Genomic DNA, 16,934 nt, shown 5'->3' with positions numbered 1-16,934 from the left:
TATCAGAAATGTACAGTTCTTACTAGAGAAAAAAATGATTTATAGATATTTGGTTTTATCTCCTCCCTGGGCAATTAAATGTTGAAACAGCTTGCCATAGCTCCAGTACGGCAGCGAGCTGTTAGGATGTTGCTCAACGTATGACGTGAATGCAGCAGCACAGAAAACATCAAACAGGAAGAAGCTATGAAACTCTGTTTACAGAGAGGATTTACATGTTTTTCTGATCACATTTTAGTCAGGAAACCACATAGCCATAACCTTACATCTTTTTGCTGCTTGAGTATCAAAAAGATGCTACTCAGGCATCTTTTTTGCTTAGCTAAAAAAAAAAAAAAAACACAAAAACATACATGGAGTATGTTAGAAATATTTGGTCATATGTGTGACTTAAGCTGCTAAGTTATCAGTCTAAGTTATTATTGTCATATTTGCCTGATACGTTCTCCTCTTGGGGTCTTTGCTATGTTCTTCCTGTATACTTACTTATTTCCTGTGAATGCCTGCAAGGGCTCTGAAAACTGTCCACACCCGACCCCTGCTAAAATGAAAGATGGAAAAAAAAAAAAAGAGCAGAAAAATAATTCCAAAATTATTTCCATCTAGATTTCTCGACCCACTAGTTTTCTCCTGGAATGTTTAAAATAACTGAATGAACACCGTGCTGAAACAACCTTGAGGTAATTAAATAAATAAAAACAGGTACTGAGGTAACCATTTGCTCATATCATGATGGAAACCTTCAAGTATGTTTTCCAGTGGTGGAAATAAAACATATTGATTCGTCTAACAAATCAAATGCTGGACCTTTCATTTGCCTCTACATGGAGCCAATGACGCAGCTCACAGAAGAACACGTCTCTGGTTCATTGGTTCAGGATTTAGCAGATAACTATGTGGATTTGCTTCTAGCATTCATCACATTTAGGCAATTTTAGACCCAAGATGATTTTCCTCCTTGTCCATCATCGCAATTAAAGAAGCCAGGAATTAAAAAAATGTAAGCAAGGAATATGAAAGACAGCAACAAATATTCATGAAGAAGGATAGGCGCATGGACTTCCTATAATCAATAAGGTAACATCATACATGATTTTCAGTTATAATAAGAAATGTTTGGCCAAATAAAGTCGTAAAAGAAAAGTCAGTGTTTAACATAATGAATATTCCTGTAATGTTTTGTTGAACAGTTTGGAATTGATCAAAGTAAAATGTTTTCACATCCAATAAATGTTTCATTTACGGTCCGAACGTTTTGTGTAATGTTCATGCTGACCTCCTGCAGCTAGTTTTCATTCAGCTCACCTGTGACTTCCCTTCGTTCACCTGAGCTCTCTGCTGTTTAAGCTCCCCTCAGTAGAGGAAGAAGTTTTCCAGAGTTTTTTTTCCCCTTCCCAACGTTTGTCTGACGGTCAGGTCTCTGGTAGTGATGTCAGAGATGAAGCTTCATGATGCACTGTTTGACTCACCAGCCAATATTTGCTCTACTGCGACATCAAGTGGACACTATGTATAAAATCAGTGACGTGATGTATGAGGCTTTAAACTGAAGAAACGAATAAATTGCCCATACCATTACATGAATTCTGAATATGGTCTTAATCTATTTATATGAAACAATGGCTGGATTAAAAGAAAACCTGGAAACATGGAGGAGAGGGTTATGATGTGAATGCACTTTGTCACTAGAGACAGTTTTTCATTCCCACCCAACCTCTTTACACTCAGTTTAATCTCCTCCCTTCAGGTAGGAGATATGATCATGAGTAGGTGTAGAACAAATAAGATTGAGCAACTCTTATCCCCACTGTAATACATTTTTCAACTTGCATTATTAATTAGTTTGTCTTTCTTTCCCGACCTTCTTGTCTTAACAAAAGTGACAACAGTTTTTTTGCCAAATTCCTGTGTGTGTGTGTGTGTGTGTGTGTGTGTGTGTGTGTGGCTGCCGTCTGCAGCAGAGTGTGTCTGAGCTCTACATGTCGGCGAGTTCGACTCCAGCTACTGACTGCAGCTACTCTAAACAAACATGGCGGAAAAGAAATATGTGATGTTTGAATTAATGTCTAAAAAAATAATAACAATAACCTCTCCTCAAACATAAAAAGCAATACAAGGCTGCAAACTTTTAGGATTTGCTTGAACAAACAATGAAACATTTAATACTTTTTAGATCACCCTTCAGACATGTGACTCTTGGCACTGCATTTTCTTTGCAAAAAAAAAAAAGAATATAGAACCAACATGCTCAGATTACAACAACAAATCTGCATAAAAACAAAGTATGTAAAAAAAGGTTTGGAAATAAATACGATCCGTCGAGTACAAAACCGGAGTTAGGTTTTTTCAATCAAAACCAAGATGGACTTTTCAGATGCTGCATCGAAAACAAGAAGTGGTTTTCTTGAAAGGGTGACACATAACCCACCTGACCCACTTACTGGGGTCCTTGGGGTCCTTGACATGTAAAATGGGGGCATAGTTGCCGTGCAAAACATGAAACACCTGCTGATGGTGTGTTTTCAGTTCAGTCCATTAGATGCGATCGTGTTGACTTTCTTCTCTGCATTCGTTGCTTCATTGATGGTACAACCACATTACTGTGCTCAAGAGTGGATTTTCACTGGCGCATTGGAACAGCTGGGTTACTTTCTTGTGCTGCTATATTCTGTTTTACTTCGACAAAGTCATGACCCAGTAGAAGTTTCCAGAAAAGATTTACGCGGTGGCAGACCCTCACAAATATGTTCTTCATTCTGATAACGGACAACAACACCAAGAGAAAGCAGCATAAAAATGGGAAAACAAAAACTGACATTGTTAAAACAAACATCCAACAGTAGCGATGTAGTGATGTAACAAGAATGTCCTTTGAGTTTATGAGCTGATGGTTTGTATCTACTTTTTAGATGTTTACGTATTCTGCATCGAGAGAAACCTTTATCATCTCTCTCTCTGGCATGAAGTCAGACTAAGCTTCTCTTTTTTTTTTAGGCCAGCTTGGTTTACCAAAATGATTTGTGCATGTTAAATGTCAGTGTACTAACAATTATTGTTATTATCAGAAAATCTTTGCAAAAATGTAAAGGAGCTAAAATGCAAAGGTACTTCAAAAGGAAACAGGCTTGTTGGTGTCAAAATGACAGACCTTCATCAGTTATGCAATTTCATTTGTTTCCCGGCTCCTCCAATGAAAGACGAGCGGTTTCACACCAGAAACATTGACAGTAACCAGACCATAACTGCAACACACACAAAGATTTATTCAAATTCAAGAAGATTATGTGAAATTAACAGCAATAAATTTGGTTTAGCAGGAAGAAAATTGGGTTTTATTTATCAAAGCTATATCTTCGTTCGTACACTGTTGTCACAAGTCAAAACTAAATATTTAGTTAGCACGCTATAAATGTACGTTCTAAGTTACATTTTTAGTTTGGAAATTAAATATGAGGTTTTGAACTAAATATTTATCTCCAAACTTTATATGTACAAACATAGAGCGTGTTTTTGCATATGTTGTTTGTAAATTACATATTTAGCTTGGAGCTAAATATTTATTGTGACAGTAAATATTAAGCTTGTAAACTAAATGTTAAGATTGGTAATTGAACATTTAATTTGGAACTGTGACATAAATATTTATAGAAATGAACTCCCTCCTGTTTTTTTTCTTATGATAAAATTATTCTCCTGATTAAATCAAATTATTTTTGACTGTGTAACTGTTCAAACAGCTCCCCACACCGATGCTCAGTCTCTTTTGGTGCTTATTGACAACCAGAACTGAAAGACAAAAAATGTATGAACAGGAAAACAAACATAAAACAAAGCAAAGTACCTGTTCCTGTCTCACTGACAGACAAATGTAGGAAAATATTATTTATACTCATGTGAAAGAATTATGATACCTACCAGCAGTCTTTGTGTTTCTTCCCCGTATTTAAATTAATTATCAACTGCAGCACTAATGAAAACCCCAAGTTCTGAAGATAAACAAAGTCTTCTACATGTTCATCAAACCTTCGCTCCGCGATGTGTCTGTCTCTGCCCAGTTGCCATTTGGCTCCTCCTCCTCAAAAACTAAAAAGGCAGATAAATATCCTGGTAATAAGAATATTCAGATCATCCCCACAGATTGTTATAGTGATATTTATCCAATTAAGATGTAAAAGTTGACGTCTTCTTTTCTTTTTTGTTTCACCTGTATTTGCTTAAGAGACTTTACATGCATAAATGCCCGACTGGAAGTTGGCAATGTTTTCAGTAATTTATGTTTATGGAAAAATAAGTTTTAGTACCAAACAAAGACTTTGGTACTAATCGACCAAAGTCGATATATTTACTTACTTGTGAAACTAACCGTGAACCCCATACCTCAAAAACCCAACGCTGAAAGCAAATAGACGCCTCTGGTTTCTGTGCCAGTAAAGGCGCTCGGGTGACAAACACGTCTCTCAGGAAGTGGTCATGTCTCAACCAGCAGCCCACAGCTGGTAACCCCCCCAAAAATGAGAGAAAGAGCAGCACACCAAGACGGAGTAGTGTGGCTGTCCAGACTTTACATTTACTTTATATCCAACAAAACAACAGTCCTCAAAAAAAAAAAACACTGAAGAAGCAATAATTGTGCTCTTAAGTACAATTCCTTAAGTAGAGACCAGTACTGTTAAATAACTGACCCTGCATGCAACCACATTTATAAACCTAGCTGCAAAAATAAATCATCTTGTATGCTTCCCTGGTCTTTAAATTAAATGTCCTAATTTCACAATAAAGTAATAATAAAACTAAATAAATCATCTTGAAGCACACTCTCAGACAAGTACTGAATACGTCTGTGATTATGTCAGCATATTGTAGCGTCAGTGTCATGAAATTTAGAATACATGTGGCCGACAATGGACAAAACAAAGCAACTCTAGAAATGAAGTTGTGTAGAAAAGTAGATTAACAAATGGAGGAAAGGAGATGCAGAAAGCCACCGAAAACCAAGAAACCTGGCAAAATCTGTCAGTGCCTATAAAGTAATCCTCCCTCCTCTGAGAACAAATGAAGATTAACTGACTTAGTCCTAATCAGTAATTCAAAAAGTTTTCTTGGTGCCATAGTATAAAATAAATACAGTGGACTCATGCAGGTCAGTATGCCCAATTTCACCTATTTATAGAGTTTTGTGTGTTTGGATGTGTTAGGTCTAAATAACCTGAACACAGACACAAAGAAGAGACAAGAGTCAGAACTCAGTTTTACCTGTAGGGAGAACACAGTTGAAACCCAGTTACAGATTTCAGCCTATGCTCTGAAGCTTCAACTGAGTCTTACCCTGCTTTTATTAGAATTAGTGTGCAGCCCTGAAGGGAAGGGGAGCAAAGCGCGGCTGCACACTCACATGAACACAGCTTATTTATACAATCTTTAAAAGCATATTTCATAAGATAAGAATGTCAGTTTGCAGTTTCTCTAGGGCAGAGATGTCAAACTCCAGTCCTCAAGGGCCGCAGTCCTGCAACTTTTAAATGTGCCTCTGCTGCACCACCTGAATAGAATAATTAGGTCATTGGCAAGGCTGGGAGAACTGATCTACACAAGGAGGAGGTAATTAAGCCATTTCATTCCCTTGAGGACTGGAGTTTGACACATGTGCTCTAGGGCATGACCGCTGGAATGTCTCGTTCATGGTACCTTCCTCTTCACTTCTAAGCAGGCCGCCTCTCACAGGTACCTGTTCTGCAAACACTTTCAAACACTCAAAGCACACCATCAAAATGTAAGTACAAAGGTAAAACAAATGGATAATAATAAACCTTAAAACACATAAAGTTATTCCAACAGAACGTAACTTCAAATTATTGATAGAAAGTTTACCTAGTCAACCTCGTTACATTTTGTTGACCATATGTAAAAAAAAAAAAAAAAAAAAAATGTAAAAAGAAATGCAGCTTGGGAAGCTGACGCACCTTGGGGTTAATTTAACAAGTTTCATCTCCTGATAAAGAACATGGTGTTACATACGCCACGGACAGACGTCAGCCGTTGGGTAAAACGTAAAACCTGAGAACCGGTCACGCCTCCAGGAAGCAAAAATTTTATTTTATCTATAGAACTTTATTTTTAATGTTTGCAAATCACCGGTGTTCCCTGTATATGAATTGCATCAATCACAGCCAACAAGCTCTACTTTGTAACCTGTTGAAGGCGCAGCAAGTAACTTCCGAACCACCTGAGTTCGAAATGGTCCGAACGCACCATGCCAAGAGCATTTTCTGGTTCGCTGTGGTTGGAAATGTGCTCAGGTTCACACTGCTGTTACCTCGGTACATCACACACACACCACTTCCTTACACTCTGAAACGAGAACCAGTGAGATGTTGCTAGTGGTTATAGTTTGTTCAAAACATTTTCCATTTAGATGTGCCTCGGAAATCATTAAACGTTGGAGGTCGGAATGTGAACCTTCTCAGCATGTTTATTGTTTAGTTAAATCATTGATCTTAATATTTCTCCTAACATTGATATTTAGAGTTATTACCAATAACCCAGATTATTAAATGAGCTGGCTGGCTCTGTCGCATTTCCAGCTGCAGTTAACAAGAAAATCCTGCTGATTAAGAACATAAAAATGCTCTAACTTAGGAGTCGATTAAAACTTTTGACACAACTGAATATGCAATAAGAGATTTTCTTGTCGGGAAATTCAAAGTCAGCTCGCTGTATGAAAGGGATCACTTTGAATGATTTGGATTCTCTTTTGTGATTCTTCTCTCTTTGCAGAATTGACATAGATTCTGTGGATTAATATTCTTCCTCTGTTGGTTCCATCTCCCTGCTTTTCCCCCCTTCTGCTGCAGCTGACCAGTAGCCATTGTCCCAGCACATCTTAGACTCCTTTTAATAAAGTTTTAATGGTATAAAAAATTTCATTTGTCGTTCAGTTCACTAAGTGACATAGGATGAAGGCACATCTCAATTTTTTTTTAAAAAACGTTTGATATTTCTGTCACTATTCTCTTTGCACTTTCATTTTTGTCCAAAAAACAAAACCAAAAAAACCCCAAAAACTAATGAATTGTGTATTTGTTGACCAACAGATGAGTCACTCAAAATGTGTATTTGCAGCAGTAGAAAAAAAGCCTCCTGCCCAAAACACTGTGTTTGTACATGAACAATAATATTTGAGCAAAAATGCTTTTCCCATTATTGTCAACATTTCGACGTTCAAAGCTTTTACACAGTGCAGAAGCATTATTTGCACACACATTTGTTATCTACTACAGTAATAGGTAAACATTGAAAAAGAAAACAACAAAACGGTTCAATCAGCAAAGGTGAAAAACAAACAGAGCCGGCCCAAGGCAGAAGCAAACTAAGCCACTATTTAGGGCCCATAGATCATCAGGGGCCTTCCATAAATATATGGATTTGAACACAGACATATTTTAAAAATTTGGTTATATAGAGAATGAGAATATTAAGTTTGATGTGAAGGTTTCCACATTGTTAAATTAAAAGATTTGAACAGTAGAGCGTTGAGTAGATTTAATCTACTCAACGTTTACTTTGTAAAACTGTAAATCTTCACAGTGTGATTATGTTACTATTGTTACAATCTGATGCTGCGACTTTAATGTTTTGCGTTTGATTTCCGGTTTGTCTATAAATACATCTCAGCAAATGACCAATTATCTCAGATTGCTTTAAGCTCCGCCCCCTTACCCGGATTCCACCACTTCCGGTCTCCGATGCTGTTAGTGGCGCTGACGTTCTGAGCAGGACAGGCCCCCAATCAAGTTCTGCTTAGGGCCCCATATGACCTTGGGCCGGCCCTGAAAACTGACTTCTTGATTTTCTGAGTTCATTTCTAAAAACATGACGTTTCGGAAAGACAGAGGTTTAGGGTTTTTAATTCCTCTAGATACACAACAAAAGAAATGTCCCGGAGCATAAAGCATTCAAACACCAAGCTGTTCAGGAAAAGAAGAAAACAAGCCTCTTTATTGGAGTTCTCCTTCCAGAAACTGTCAGGAGATCAGAGTTTTGTCTCAGCCGTGAGTCCGTCTTTTCCACATACAAATAATCACCTGCACTGGAATACAAAGAGGTTCTCAGTAGGAACTTTGACCTTGATTCAAACAAAACTGCAAATAAAAATGTCCTGGTGATTATTTCAATCCCATTGACTAATCATACAATATGGTATTCATTGTGTCGGGAAACGCAGATAGAACGTTGTGTGTGATTTGGCATTTGGCCCAGTCACTGGGTCAAAACAAAACATCCGTCATGCTAATGTACTTACCGGCAACAACGCAGGGTACCAGCAAGAGCCGCAGAATCATAAGGACTTTATGGAATAAAGACAAAATCCGCAGATTTATTGTTTTCTTTCCGTAATTGATCTTGAAAAGAGAAATACAGCTGATTTAAAAAGAACTTTAAATTTGAGCTGCAATCAGAGGAAAAGATAAATCTGTAAATAAAACTCCTGCATCACTGAATTTTTGTTTTTTTTGCGCAACAAATAGGCTGGTTGGACTATCAATAACTATTAAGCTCTAAGGGCAATTATTAATAAAGGTGGTCACTTTAATCAAGATTAAAAAGTTGGGACACCATCTGATTATCAGGAATTACTAGGAATTACTATTCTTAGTGTCTGTCATTTATTGATACATGAATACCTGCCTAGTGAATCAAGTACAGAACAACAGATGGAGCTACAGCTTCTTATTGTCAGCCATTTTGATCAACAGTGGAGCAGATCCAGTGAGCCATGGGTTGGATATAAACATTTATACTGTTGGGTCGAACAACATACTGTCCTACATATATTTATTTCATATATTATAAGCAAACCCACACATTTTACTGTTATATCCAATTTGGTGAAGCATGTCCTGTCCTGTTTCTTGGTTCATGTTAACCAAGTAATGTGAGACACTGGTAGGGAAAGCTGTTGTAGTTGCAGCTAAAAAACACAGGACTTCAACAGCACTTCAAATTATTAAACTTATACTACCATAAATGTAGCATTTACCTTGACTATATCAATGTTGGAGCTTTGCAGTCCTTTGATCTCACAGATGAAGGTTTCTGTCTTGTTGCTTATTCCTTCGGGTTTTATGAAGCAGTCATGTTCAATTTCATTCTGAATTCCCACAACTGACAGCTCTGCTTCTGTCATCTGCAGGTTATCTGCCTTTTTCTGAAAGATCAGAACCAGTTTCCCCTTCAATAATATAACATCAACATGTCTGAGTGAACCACTGTGGACGGAAACAGCTTTACCTGAATAGTGATGCGGACATCTTTCCCTTCCTTCACGGGCACAAAGCTGGAAAACTCTGGGTCAGGATAGTAAGTTATTTTCTGAGCGCAGGGCAACGTTTCATTGACGACTTTCAGAAACACGGTGCTGCTGGACACCGGAGGGCTTTTGGCTGCAGGCGTTTCATAGATGAGAGTCTGTTGGAAATAAAAACGGAGCATGACGTAGTTCACCGTATGCTGATGACAGAGTTTCTGTCTGCAGAGTTACCTGATAGCTGCTGCTCATGGGAGACATGACTTCCTGCTGGGCGGGGCTGTGTGTGATCCCCTCCACCAAATCCAGGTGAGTCCCAGAAATAGTGACCTTCCTGCCCCCACTGGAGGACAAACACACTTTACTTCCCTGTTATTCTGACCAGCTTTCTCTGAAGTGTTCTGCTAGTTTTGAGCTAGATTTAATTTGATATTCACCTCCCACATCTTGCCAATCCACAGAACAGTTTTCACAAGTCTGAATCATCAATATTACTTTTATTTTGGCAAATCAGCAAAAGTAAGATCCAAGTGGAGAGGAAGTGTCAGCACACTGCAAAAAGCCAAAGTCCTACCAAGCATTTCTGTGGATTTTCTACACTTGAAATGATTCACAATCAACGTAAAAGTAACTTTTCAGTAAGATATGTAAGCTTGTTTTAAGTCAATAATTCTTGAATAAAGATACAAAGTTCTAGTTTTTTCCAACTTATAACAAGACATTTTTCCATTACAATTGAAAAAATTTGCTAGTGGAGCTAACTCGGTTTTTTTTTACATTTATATTCAAAGATTGATTTAAAACAAGATAATATGTTTTACTGAAAAGTTACTTTTAAGTTAGTTTTGTCTTATGTCTGTCTCAAGTGTAATAGGATGTTTGCACAACAAACTAGACAAAAATACTTGGTAAGAGTTTTTTTGTTTTGTTTTTTTGCAGTGTAATCCTGTGAAGATCACGTGTGCAGGCTTCCTTAAGCAGAAATATTTCTGTATAAAGAAAAATATATATACAGAAGGAATAAAGAAATTTCTTCTTTATAAGTTTAAAGAGGTCCAACAAACAACTTTTGGTTTAATAAATAAATTAATATTACATCAGTGCATGGTTCTCTGCAGATGCTGGAAATTGTTCATCTATATTATTTTTTTGGCAAAAAAAAAAAGTTTAAATACCTTCTCCAGCTGCTGCTTGGTGTAATATCAGTGCAGATTGGTGATGACTGATAGGTGATGGTGAAGTTGCCGTGGCAACTTCCGTCTGGAAGGAGAACACACACTTTGGCCAGGCCTTTAGCTTCTGTGCTGGGAATAGGGAAGGTCAGACTGGAGCCGTTGTTGTTCCACACTGGGGATCTGACCAGAGAACACAGAGAGACAAAAACTGTTCAACTATAAACTAGCGTCCTGTGCATCACAGGTCAAATCACCTTTATTTGTGTAGCAACAAGGCAACAAGGCAACTCATAATGTTTTACACCAAAAAAAATCACAATACAGTAACCAGTTATGAAACAAGCAATGAGCTGTAAGCAAGTTCACTCTGAAAACCGACTGCAAGATGCTAAAAAAAAAAATCTCCTGAAACAGGAATGTCACCACAAGGCCTACAAGCTCCTGCTGCTGTTCATGTGAAAGTGCATGTCTGTACAATCAGACAGAAGCTGCACAAGTGTTACTTTTTCTGCCACACAAGGTGAAAGTCGAGATTAGAGAGGAGGATTACTGAACATTTTTCTCAGTCAGAAAACACACTTTTAAGTCATTTAATGTTTTCACTGTAATCAAATAACCTTCTTTACCCTAACAAAATGAGTGAACATATATTTTAGAGCAGACATAATGTTTTCACACACTGAGCAAAGAATAAAACGACTCACTCCTTTGGGTCACAGTCCAGGTCTGCTTTAATCCTGACTCCGGTCGCATCTCGGAGGTTACGACCCGACAACACAGCCTGATTTCTGCCATAGAAAGACACAACGCTGGGAGAGATGGAGGAGATCTCTGGTTTCTGAAGGAGCAGAAAATACAAATGTCTCACATTACAATGAGTTACACTGAAAATAGAACTCGTTGGTTATAGTTTCAGTATAACTGAACTCAGATCAACTAAAATGCTGACTCACAGAAAGGTTCCTCCCAAACTGCCCAATGTTTGCACAAATGTCCTGCAGAAAGAGAGAATTTATCAGATCATTTTATGAAGCCGTTCCAGCTGACATTAGTCCAGTTTAACACAGAAACTGTAAAAAAAACAAACAAAACAAACAATAGATATTCATGTTAAAGAAATGTAATTATGTCTAACAAGCACCATCTGAGAAGAAACGCTGCTGACTGCGTCGGTGGCCCAGGAGCAGCTGTTCTGTCTCCATCCACATCCTGCTCTGACACACCGCTGACACCTGGACAGAAAACAGTCCCAGTTTGATCTCAGCTTTACTCAAACATTACGACACATGATACAGATTTATTTAGAAACAACAAGCTGCAGTGACGACATGATTCCTGTCAATGAAACATTGTGAAGAATGAAGCTTCTCAGGATTCAACACTGATTCTTTCCTTTCAGCTACAACAGGAAACAGATGATTCTACTAGTGGGTCATCGGTCAGATTTAAAAATCAGCTACAATATTTGTATTATTCAGATTTTATGTAGAGTAGAGTTGTTATGAAAACACTGGAGTTAAATTATGCTGTTAGACTTTGGGATGATATCAGTTGTTATTAAATCTGTATTATAAAAGATAAATGAGCTTACAGGTGAAAACTTGGTTGCCCCTGGATACTGGAACAGTCGACCATTTTTATTTTTTCTGACAGAAATGTGTCTCCAACTCTGATCGTCACGGTAACGTCAAGATCTGTAAATCCAAGATAAAGTGTGAAACTTTAACAGCTGGAACAAAATGTTTAAAGACTTCCTGACCATCACTGACCAGCAGCAGGGAAAGGGGCATTGAGAATGCAGGTGCATTGTGGGTACTGTGGTTTTGGTCCCTGTTTTTTACAAAGCTGGGTGGAGGTTGTAGAGAAATCACAGGTGAAGTTAGGCTGAACCTTCTTCTCCGTAGTCAGGTGTGATTGGACGACTATTTTTATCTGAGAAAAGAACAAATATAAGATGATAATAACTGATAGTTCCAGATGAATACAGTCAAAAATATATGAATTAATAACCCACCTCTCCTGTGGAGTCCTTCAGAAATCTGTGAGAAACTATTTTCTGCTTGGATTCATCAGGGATGGACAGCCTCTCTGAACCTGTGCAGTCGTCTTTAAATGAGCAGCTGAAGAAAATGTAAATGTGTCATCATAAAGTTGAGATTGAAGGATTGAGCTGCAGGTGAAGTTTCTCTGACCTTTTCTTAGAGACACACCAGACACAGAATGGATCCTGGGCAGAAAGACAATCCTTCACATTTTGGTAAGTTCTGCAGTTTGACACTGGAACACGTTTCACCTGGAGCAGAACACCATGTTTCAGAAACACATCAACAGGCAGGGTAAGTGAACGCCACATGAAAAAGCTCCAATCTACCTGGTTTTTAAACGGCACATAGAGATGTTTCTGATCCACTGGATCCAGTTGGACTTTTGGAAACACTTTGTTGTCTCCACTGGTTCTGTAGAGGATCTGTGGACAGGAGGGCTGATACTTCCTGTCCACAGAGAGCTGATGACAACAACAACAGTGAGGTTGGAGATACAGTATTTATCAAAGAAACAGGGTTAGCTGGATAGATAAAAAAATATTATGGCAATAACTCAAGATAAATATTAGTTAAAGTTATGCTATACTAACCAGACAGTTGTATAATCACTGACGTTACATTCCCAGACATAAAAACACTGACATAAAAACAATATGGCACATGGAAACAATATGGCACATGGAAACAATATGGCACATGGAAACAATATGGCACATGGAAACAATATGGCACATGGAAACACTATGGCACATGGAAAAGTAACAAAGTTCAGTCATGACAGCAGGACACTGTGATTTCCTCACCATTGATCTAATTACTGTATAAATGGCTCATTATGACTGAAAAGGCCTGATAAGCCATAATCAGTCCTGATGTCAGGACTGATGGGAAAATCTCTTACAATACAATTAGTCACATATCCACTCAAATCTGTTTTTGTTTTTTTTAAATTGCCAGATAAAATATATTTTTGAAACTTTATTAACAGAAACCTGTGGAAGAAGGCTTTCTGATCATATGAGACCAAAATGTAACTTTTTGGCCTTAGAACTAAATGTTGTCAGTGACAGAAAACTCCCATCTTCCTCTTAGCAAACATAGTGGTGGCAGCATCATGATATGGTGGAGTTGATGGGAATGTGGGTGGAGCTAATTACAGGGCAGTCCTGGAAGAAAACCTACTAGAGACTAATGTGTTTTATAGTGGATGAGGTGGTATAGTACATATTAAAGTCTAGTATATCATCTGATCTAATGTCTGCTCAACCCCAATAATTGTGTAGTAATTTTGTTTATCTGTTGTCTGTAAAATGTTCATAATTCGACATGAAAACATGTAACATGTAAAACCTGTATGTCAAAAATTAGCTAAAGAGCCAAAAATAATTCAACAGTTTCACTAGAAAACAGTTTTATACGTCAATGTGATTTTTGTCACTGTGTTCGTAAACGATACAAATCTGTTTACTTATTTTACTAGAACAATTTTTTCCTCTCAGTTGTTAGTTTTCTACCCACCTTGATGATCTGTCCATCTGCTGTTCCAATGAAGAAAACCATCCAGCCGTTCAGCCTGACGGCCAGAACAGAACTCATGAGGTTCTGCTTAAAAAGCACAGCCTTTGGTTTCAGGAGCACAGGAACCGACTGAGGAACAGAGAGAATCGTTTCAACATTTTGTTTTGATCTTCACCAAACTCAGGGAAGATTTATAGTTTTATAAACAGTGACACAGAAGGTTTGGGACAGATACAGATGTTCAAAGCTGGGCTTTGAATGACTAGATTTTATGTCTAAAATGACACTCAGAAAATTAAAACACCAAAACGTAGACACTGCCAAAATTCATAAAGGTGTTAAAGTTAAAAACAGTTGAAAATTGGATTATTGAACACAATAACAGTTTATTTAAAATTACCAAAATTATTCAAAAATAAAAAAAAGACTGATCCTTGAAACCATACCAACTTCTATTTCATAAATAAATATAAATTATCCAACCTTTCCTCTTATTGAATATTCTGTCTGTCTCATCCGAGTCATGCAATACTCTGCTGGAGACTCTTATTCATCCAGGACTCAGTGAAACAACAAGATATGAAACATTAACACTGAAAGTAGATTATGTTTAATACAGCAACTTACTGGGATCTCTGGTTTGATGGTCAATATATTAAAGTCTGGATCTTTATTCTTCTCCCTGCTGAGATCAGGACTGACGTCAAACAGCAGCAGCTCAGTGTTGCTTTCTCCTCCGTCCACACTGAACACTCCACTCCACAGGACCTGCTGTCCACCTGGGACGACCGAGGAGGCCAGCAGTCTGCTGCCTCCAGAGGAACTGAGAGTCGCTCCATGAAGAGACTCCAGAGTCTGAGCTTTACTGGTTTCAGCCTGAAGCCAGATCAGACGGACTTTGTTGGTTTTACCTCCTGATGCCACGTTGGAGAACAGATACACTGTTGAGTTGATCTGGAATCCGTCCACAAACTCTACATCAGCTACAGTTTGGATCCCAGGTTTAACACCTGATCGATCAGACCAGGAAAATATATCCCCATGTTGTTTATGATCAGTGTTTTGAAGGTTGATTGTCTTTAAATCAGCGCTACACTCTGTCTTGTCGCTCGGGTTCTTTGTCGCTGTCAGAATGTAAGTCTCAGTCTGACCTGAATCCTTCTTCACATCCACCAGAAAGCTGACAGACCCACTGCTGCTCCTCTGAGGTCCCACCTGGATGGATTCACTGTAAACCAGCTTAGAGATGTTCTTCAGGTCCAGAACTTCACAGAAACCACAGAGTTCGTTTCCAGTCACACCGCAGCTGATCAATGTGTCATTTTTCTCAAATGGTAATAAAACATTAACTTTGAAAGTCGCGTTTAAGACAGCCTTCATGGGGTCTCTGTAAAACTCCTCTTTATCCTGTTGGTCGGTGCTCTTTAAGATCCCTCTCTGGGTCAGGTTGTAGATCAGAGTCAGGTCACGGCTCAGCTGGTAAAGATTCTCCTCTGTAGCGATGTAAACAGAGTTGTTGCCCACAGCGAGCTGACGGAGGTCCTCTGTAAAGTTGAACTCTCTGTTCTCCTCCAGACATTGAGCAGGTTCTCCCCAGATGGAGCAAAGCAGACCGAGCAGAAGAAAGATCATCTTGTACCAAAGGATGCAGCTCTGACATCCTTTGGTAGATGTGGCTAAAAGTTCTGCGGCTTTGCTGAAAGATGTGCTGAGAGCGGAAGGAAATGAACACACACCACAAGTTCAGATATAAACCTCCTTTTAAAGTGATTCAAAATGGATCCACTACTGTGTTTTCATACAATTACATTTGTGTCTTTAAGTCAAGAGCATCTAGAAAACAAAATACATATGATGGGTTTCATAATTAACGTTTTATGGGTGCCAGCTCACTATGGAGTTGAAGGAAACCAAACAGCAGATAGAGTTGCAAAGGAGGCTGCTGGAAACTCATCAGTGGATTTATTTGTTAATTGTAGTAGAACAGAAATAAAAATGTTAAGTAAGCAGAAAATGAAAGAAAAATGGCAAAAGCAATGGGAGACAGAAAGAAAGGGACGTTGGTTTAATAGAATCCGTTGCCATGGTGAATCACGTTATCTGCGCTCTGTTGATGAGGGTTCCTTCTATACTTGTGCCCACTCTTAACTCAGGGGTAACTTGACTCAGAATTGAGTTACCTAATTAATATTTCCTGTTCTGAAACCAAAAAGCCTGAGTATCACAGAGCTGGGTAGGTTTCATTCCTCAGAGCTTTTTAATCCTGCATTCTGAAACCGAAGTTTCATTATAATTATTTTGATATTAGAATTTGTGCAATATCTAATTGCATAATGTTTAAAATACTTGCAGATCACATTTTTTATATATTTCAGGTAATGAAACAAAACATGTTTTAAAGAACAATGTCGAGGAAAATTATTGATTTTGGTGCTTAATGCAGTTAATTTTACGCATGTGTAAAAGGGTAGGTTTGATACTCTTGTTTTGAACCGGACAGACAGGGGTTAGAATGCAGATCACTAAATGAGGGCCGCTTGCAGCCCGGCCAGAACACAGAAACATAAATTAACATTCTTGCAGGCAGTTGGGGAGAACTGCTGGAGGCCAGCATCTGCGAAGGTGTAAAACTAATGCAAAATAGAAGATTGAAACCCCGTAACATTTAACTTCTAAGTATTAATACCATGTTTACTGAAGATTGTATTATCTCATTTAAAAACTATTAAAGGAGGAATGTATTTGAAAACTGTATTATCTGTGACGATATTAGAAGCAAATGGAAATTGTTTGAATGAAAATGTTTTTTTACTATTAGAAAATGGCTCAGGAATTATACTTTATTTTGTCCTGTGGATTTTATGTATTATTTTGGCAGAACTTAATCTTTTG

The 16,934-nt window shown here is 38.1% G+C and overlaps 1 protein-coding gene across 3 annotated transcripts; it reads right to left on the bottom strand.

Moving 5' to 3' along the window:
- Positions 1-5,243: 5,243 nt before the first annotated feature.
- Positions 5,244-15,707, bottom strand: LOC116736786 (plexin-D1-like). 3 transcript variants are annotated; one of them, XM_032589545.1, is made up of 16 exons: positions 14,670-15,707; positions 14,043-14,171; positions 12,851-12,985; positions 12,672-12,772; positions 12,494-12,599; positions 12,249-12,411; positions 12,071-12,173; positions 11,621-11,711; positions 11,433-11,474; positions 11,184-11,317; positions 10,480-10,659; positions 9,539-9,647; positions 9,289-9,465; positions 9,038-9,205; positions 8,300-8,399; positions 5,244-8,086 (listed from the first exon to the last, which is right to left on the bottom strand). In XM_032589545.1, exons 1-16 carry the CDS (start codon positions 15,672-15,674, stop codon positions 8,043-8,045), a joined length of 2,787 nt encoding a protein of 928 aa, XP_032445436.1. In that variant the 5' UTR covers positions 15,675-15,707; the 3' UTR covers positions 5,244-8,042. The 3 variants fall into 3 exon arrangements, with proteins under 3 accessions (XP_032445436.1, XP_032445435.1, XP_032445437.1); XM_032589544.1 differs by having other exon boundaries at positions 5,244-8,081; XM_032589546.1 differs by having other exon boundaries at positions 8,042-8,086; positions 8,300-8,344.
- Between the last annotated feature and the right edge of the window lie 1,227 nt (positions 15,708-16,934).

This window comes from Xiphophorus hellerii, chromosome 17 (assembly GCF_003331165.1).
Source record: "Xiphophorus hellerii strain 12219 chromosome 17, Xiphophorus_hellerii-4.1, whole genome shotgun sequence".
In the NCBI taxonomy this organism is placed as follows: Eukaryota; Metazoa; Chordata; class Actinopteri; order Cyprinodontiformes; family Poeciliidae; genus Xiphophorus; species Xiphophorus hellerii.
This window is presented reverse-complemented; position numbering and strand designations above follow the sequence as displayed.

Bases quoted from the DNA above. Each gene is read 5' to 3' on its own strand.
- LOC116736786 (XM_032589544.1), bottom strand. From the start codon at position 15,674: ATGATCTTTCTTCTGCTCGGTCTGCTTTGCTCCATCTGGGGAGAACCT. The intron at 12,174-12,248 runs GTCAGTGATGGT...TTGGATTTACAG, and splicing joins TGCCCCTTTCCCTGCTGCTG to ATCTTGACGTTACCGTGACG. The intron at 11,318-11,432 runs GTGAGTCAGCAT...CTGCTCCTTCAG, and splicing joins AGTTTGGGAGGAACCTTTCT to AAACCAGAGATCTCCTCCAT.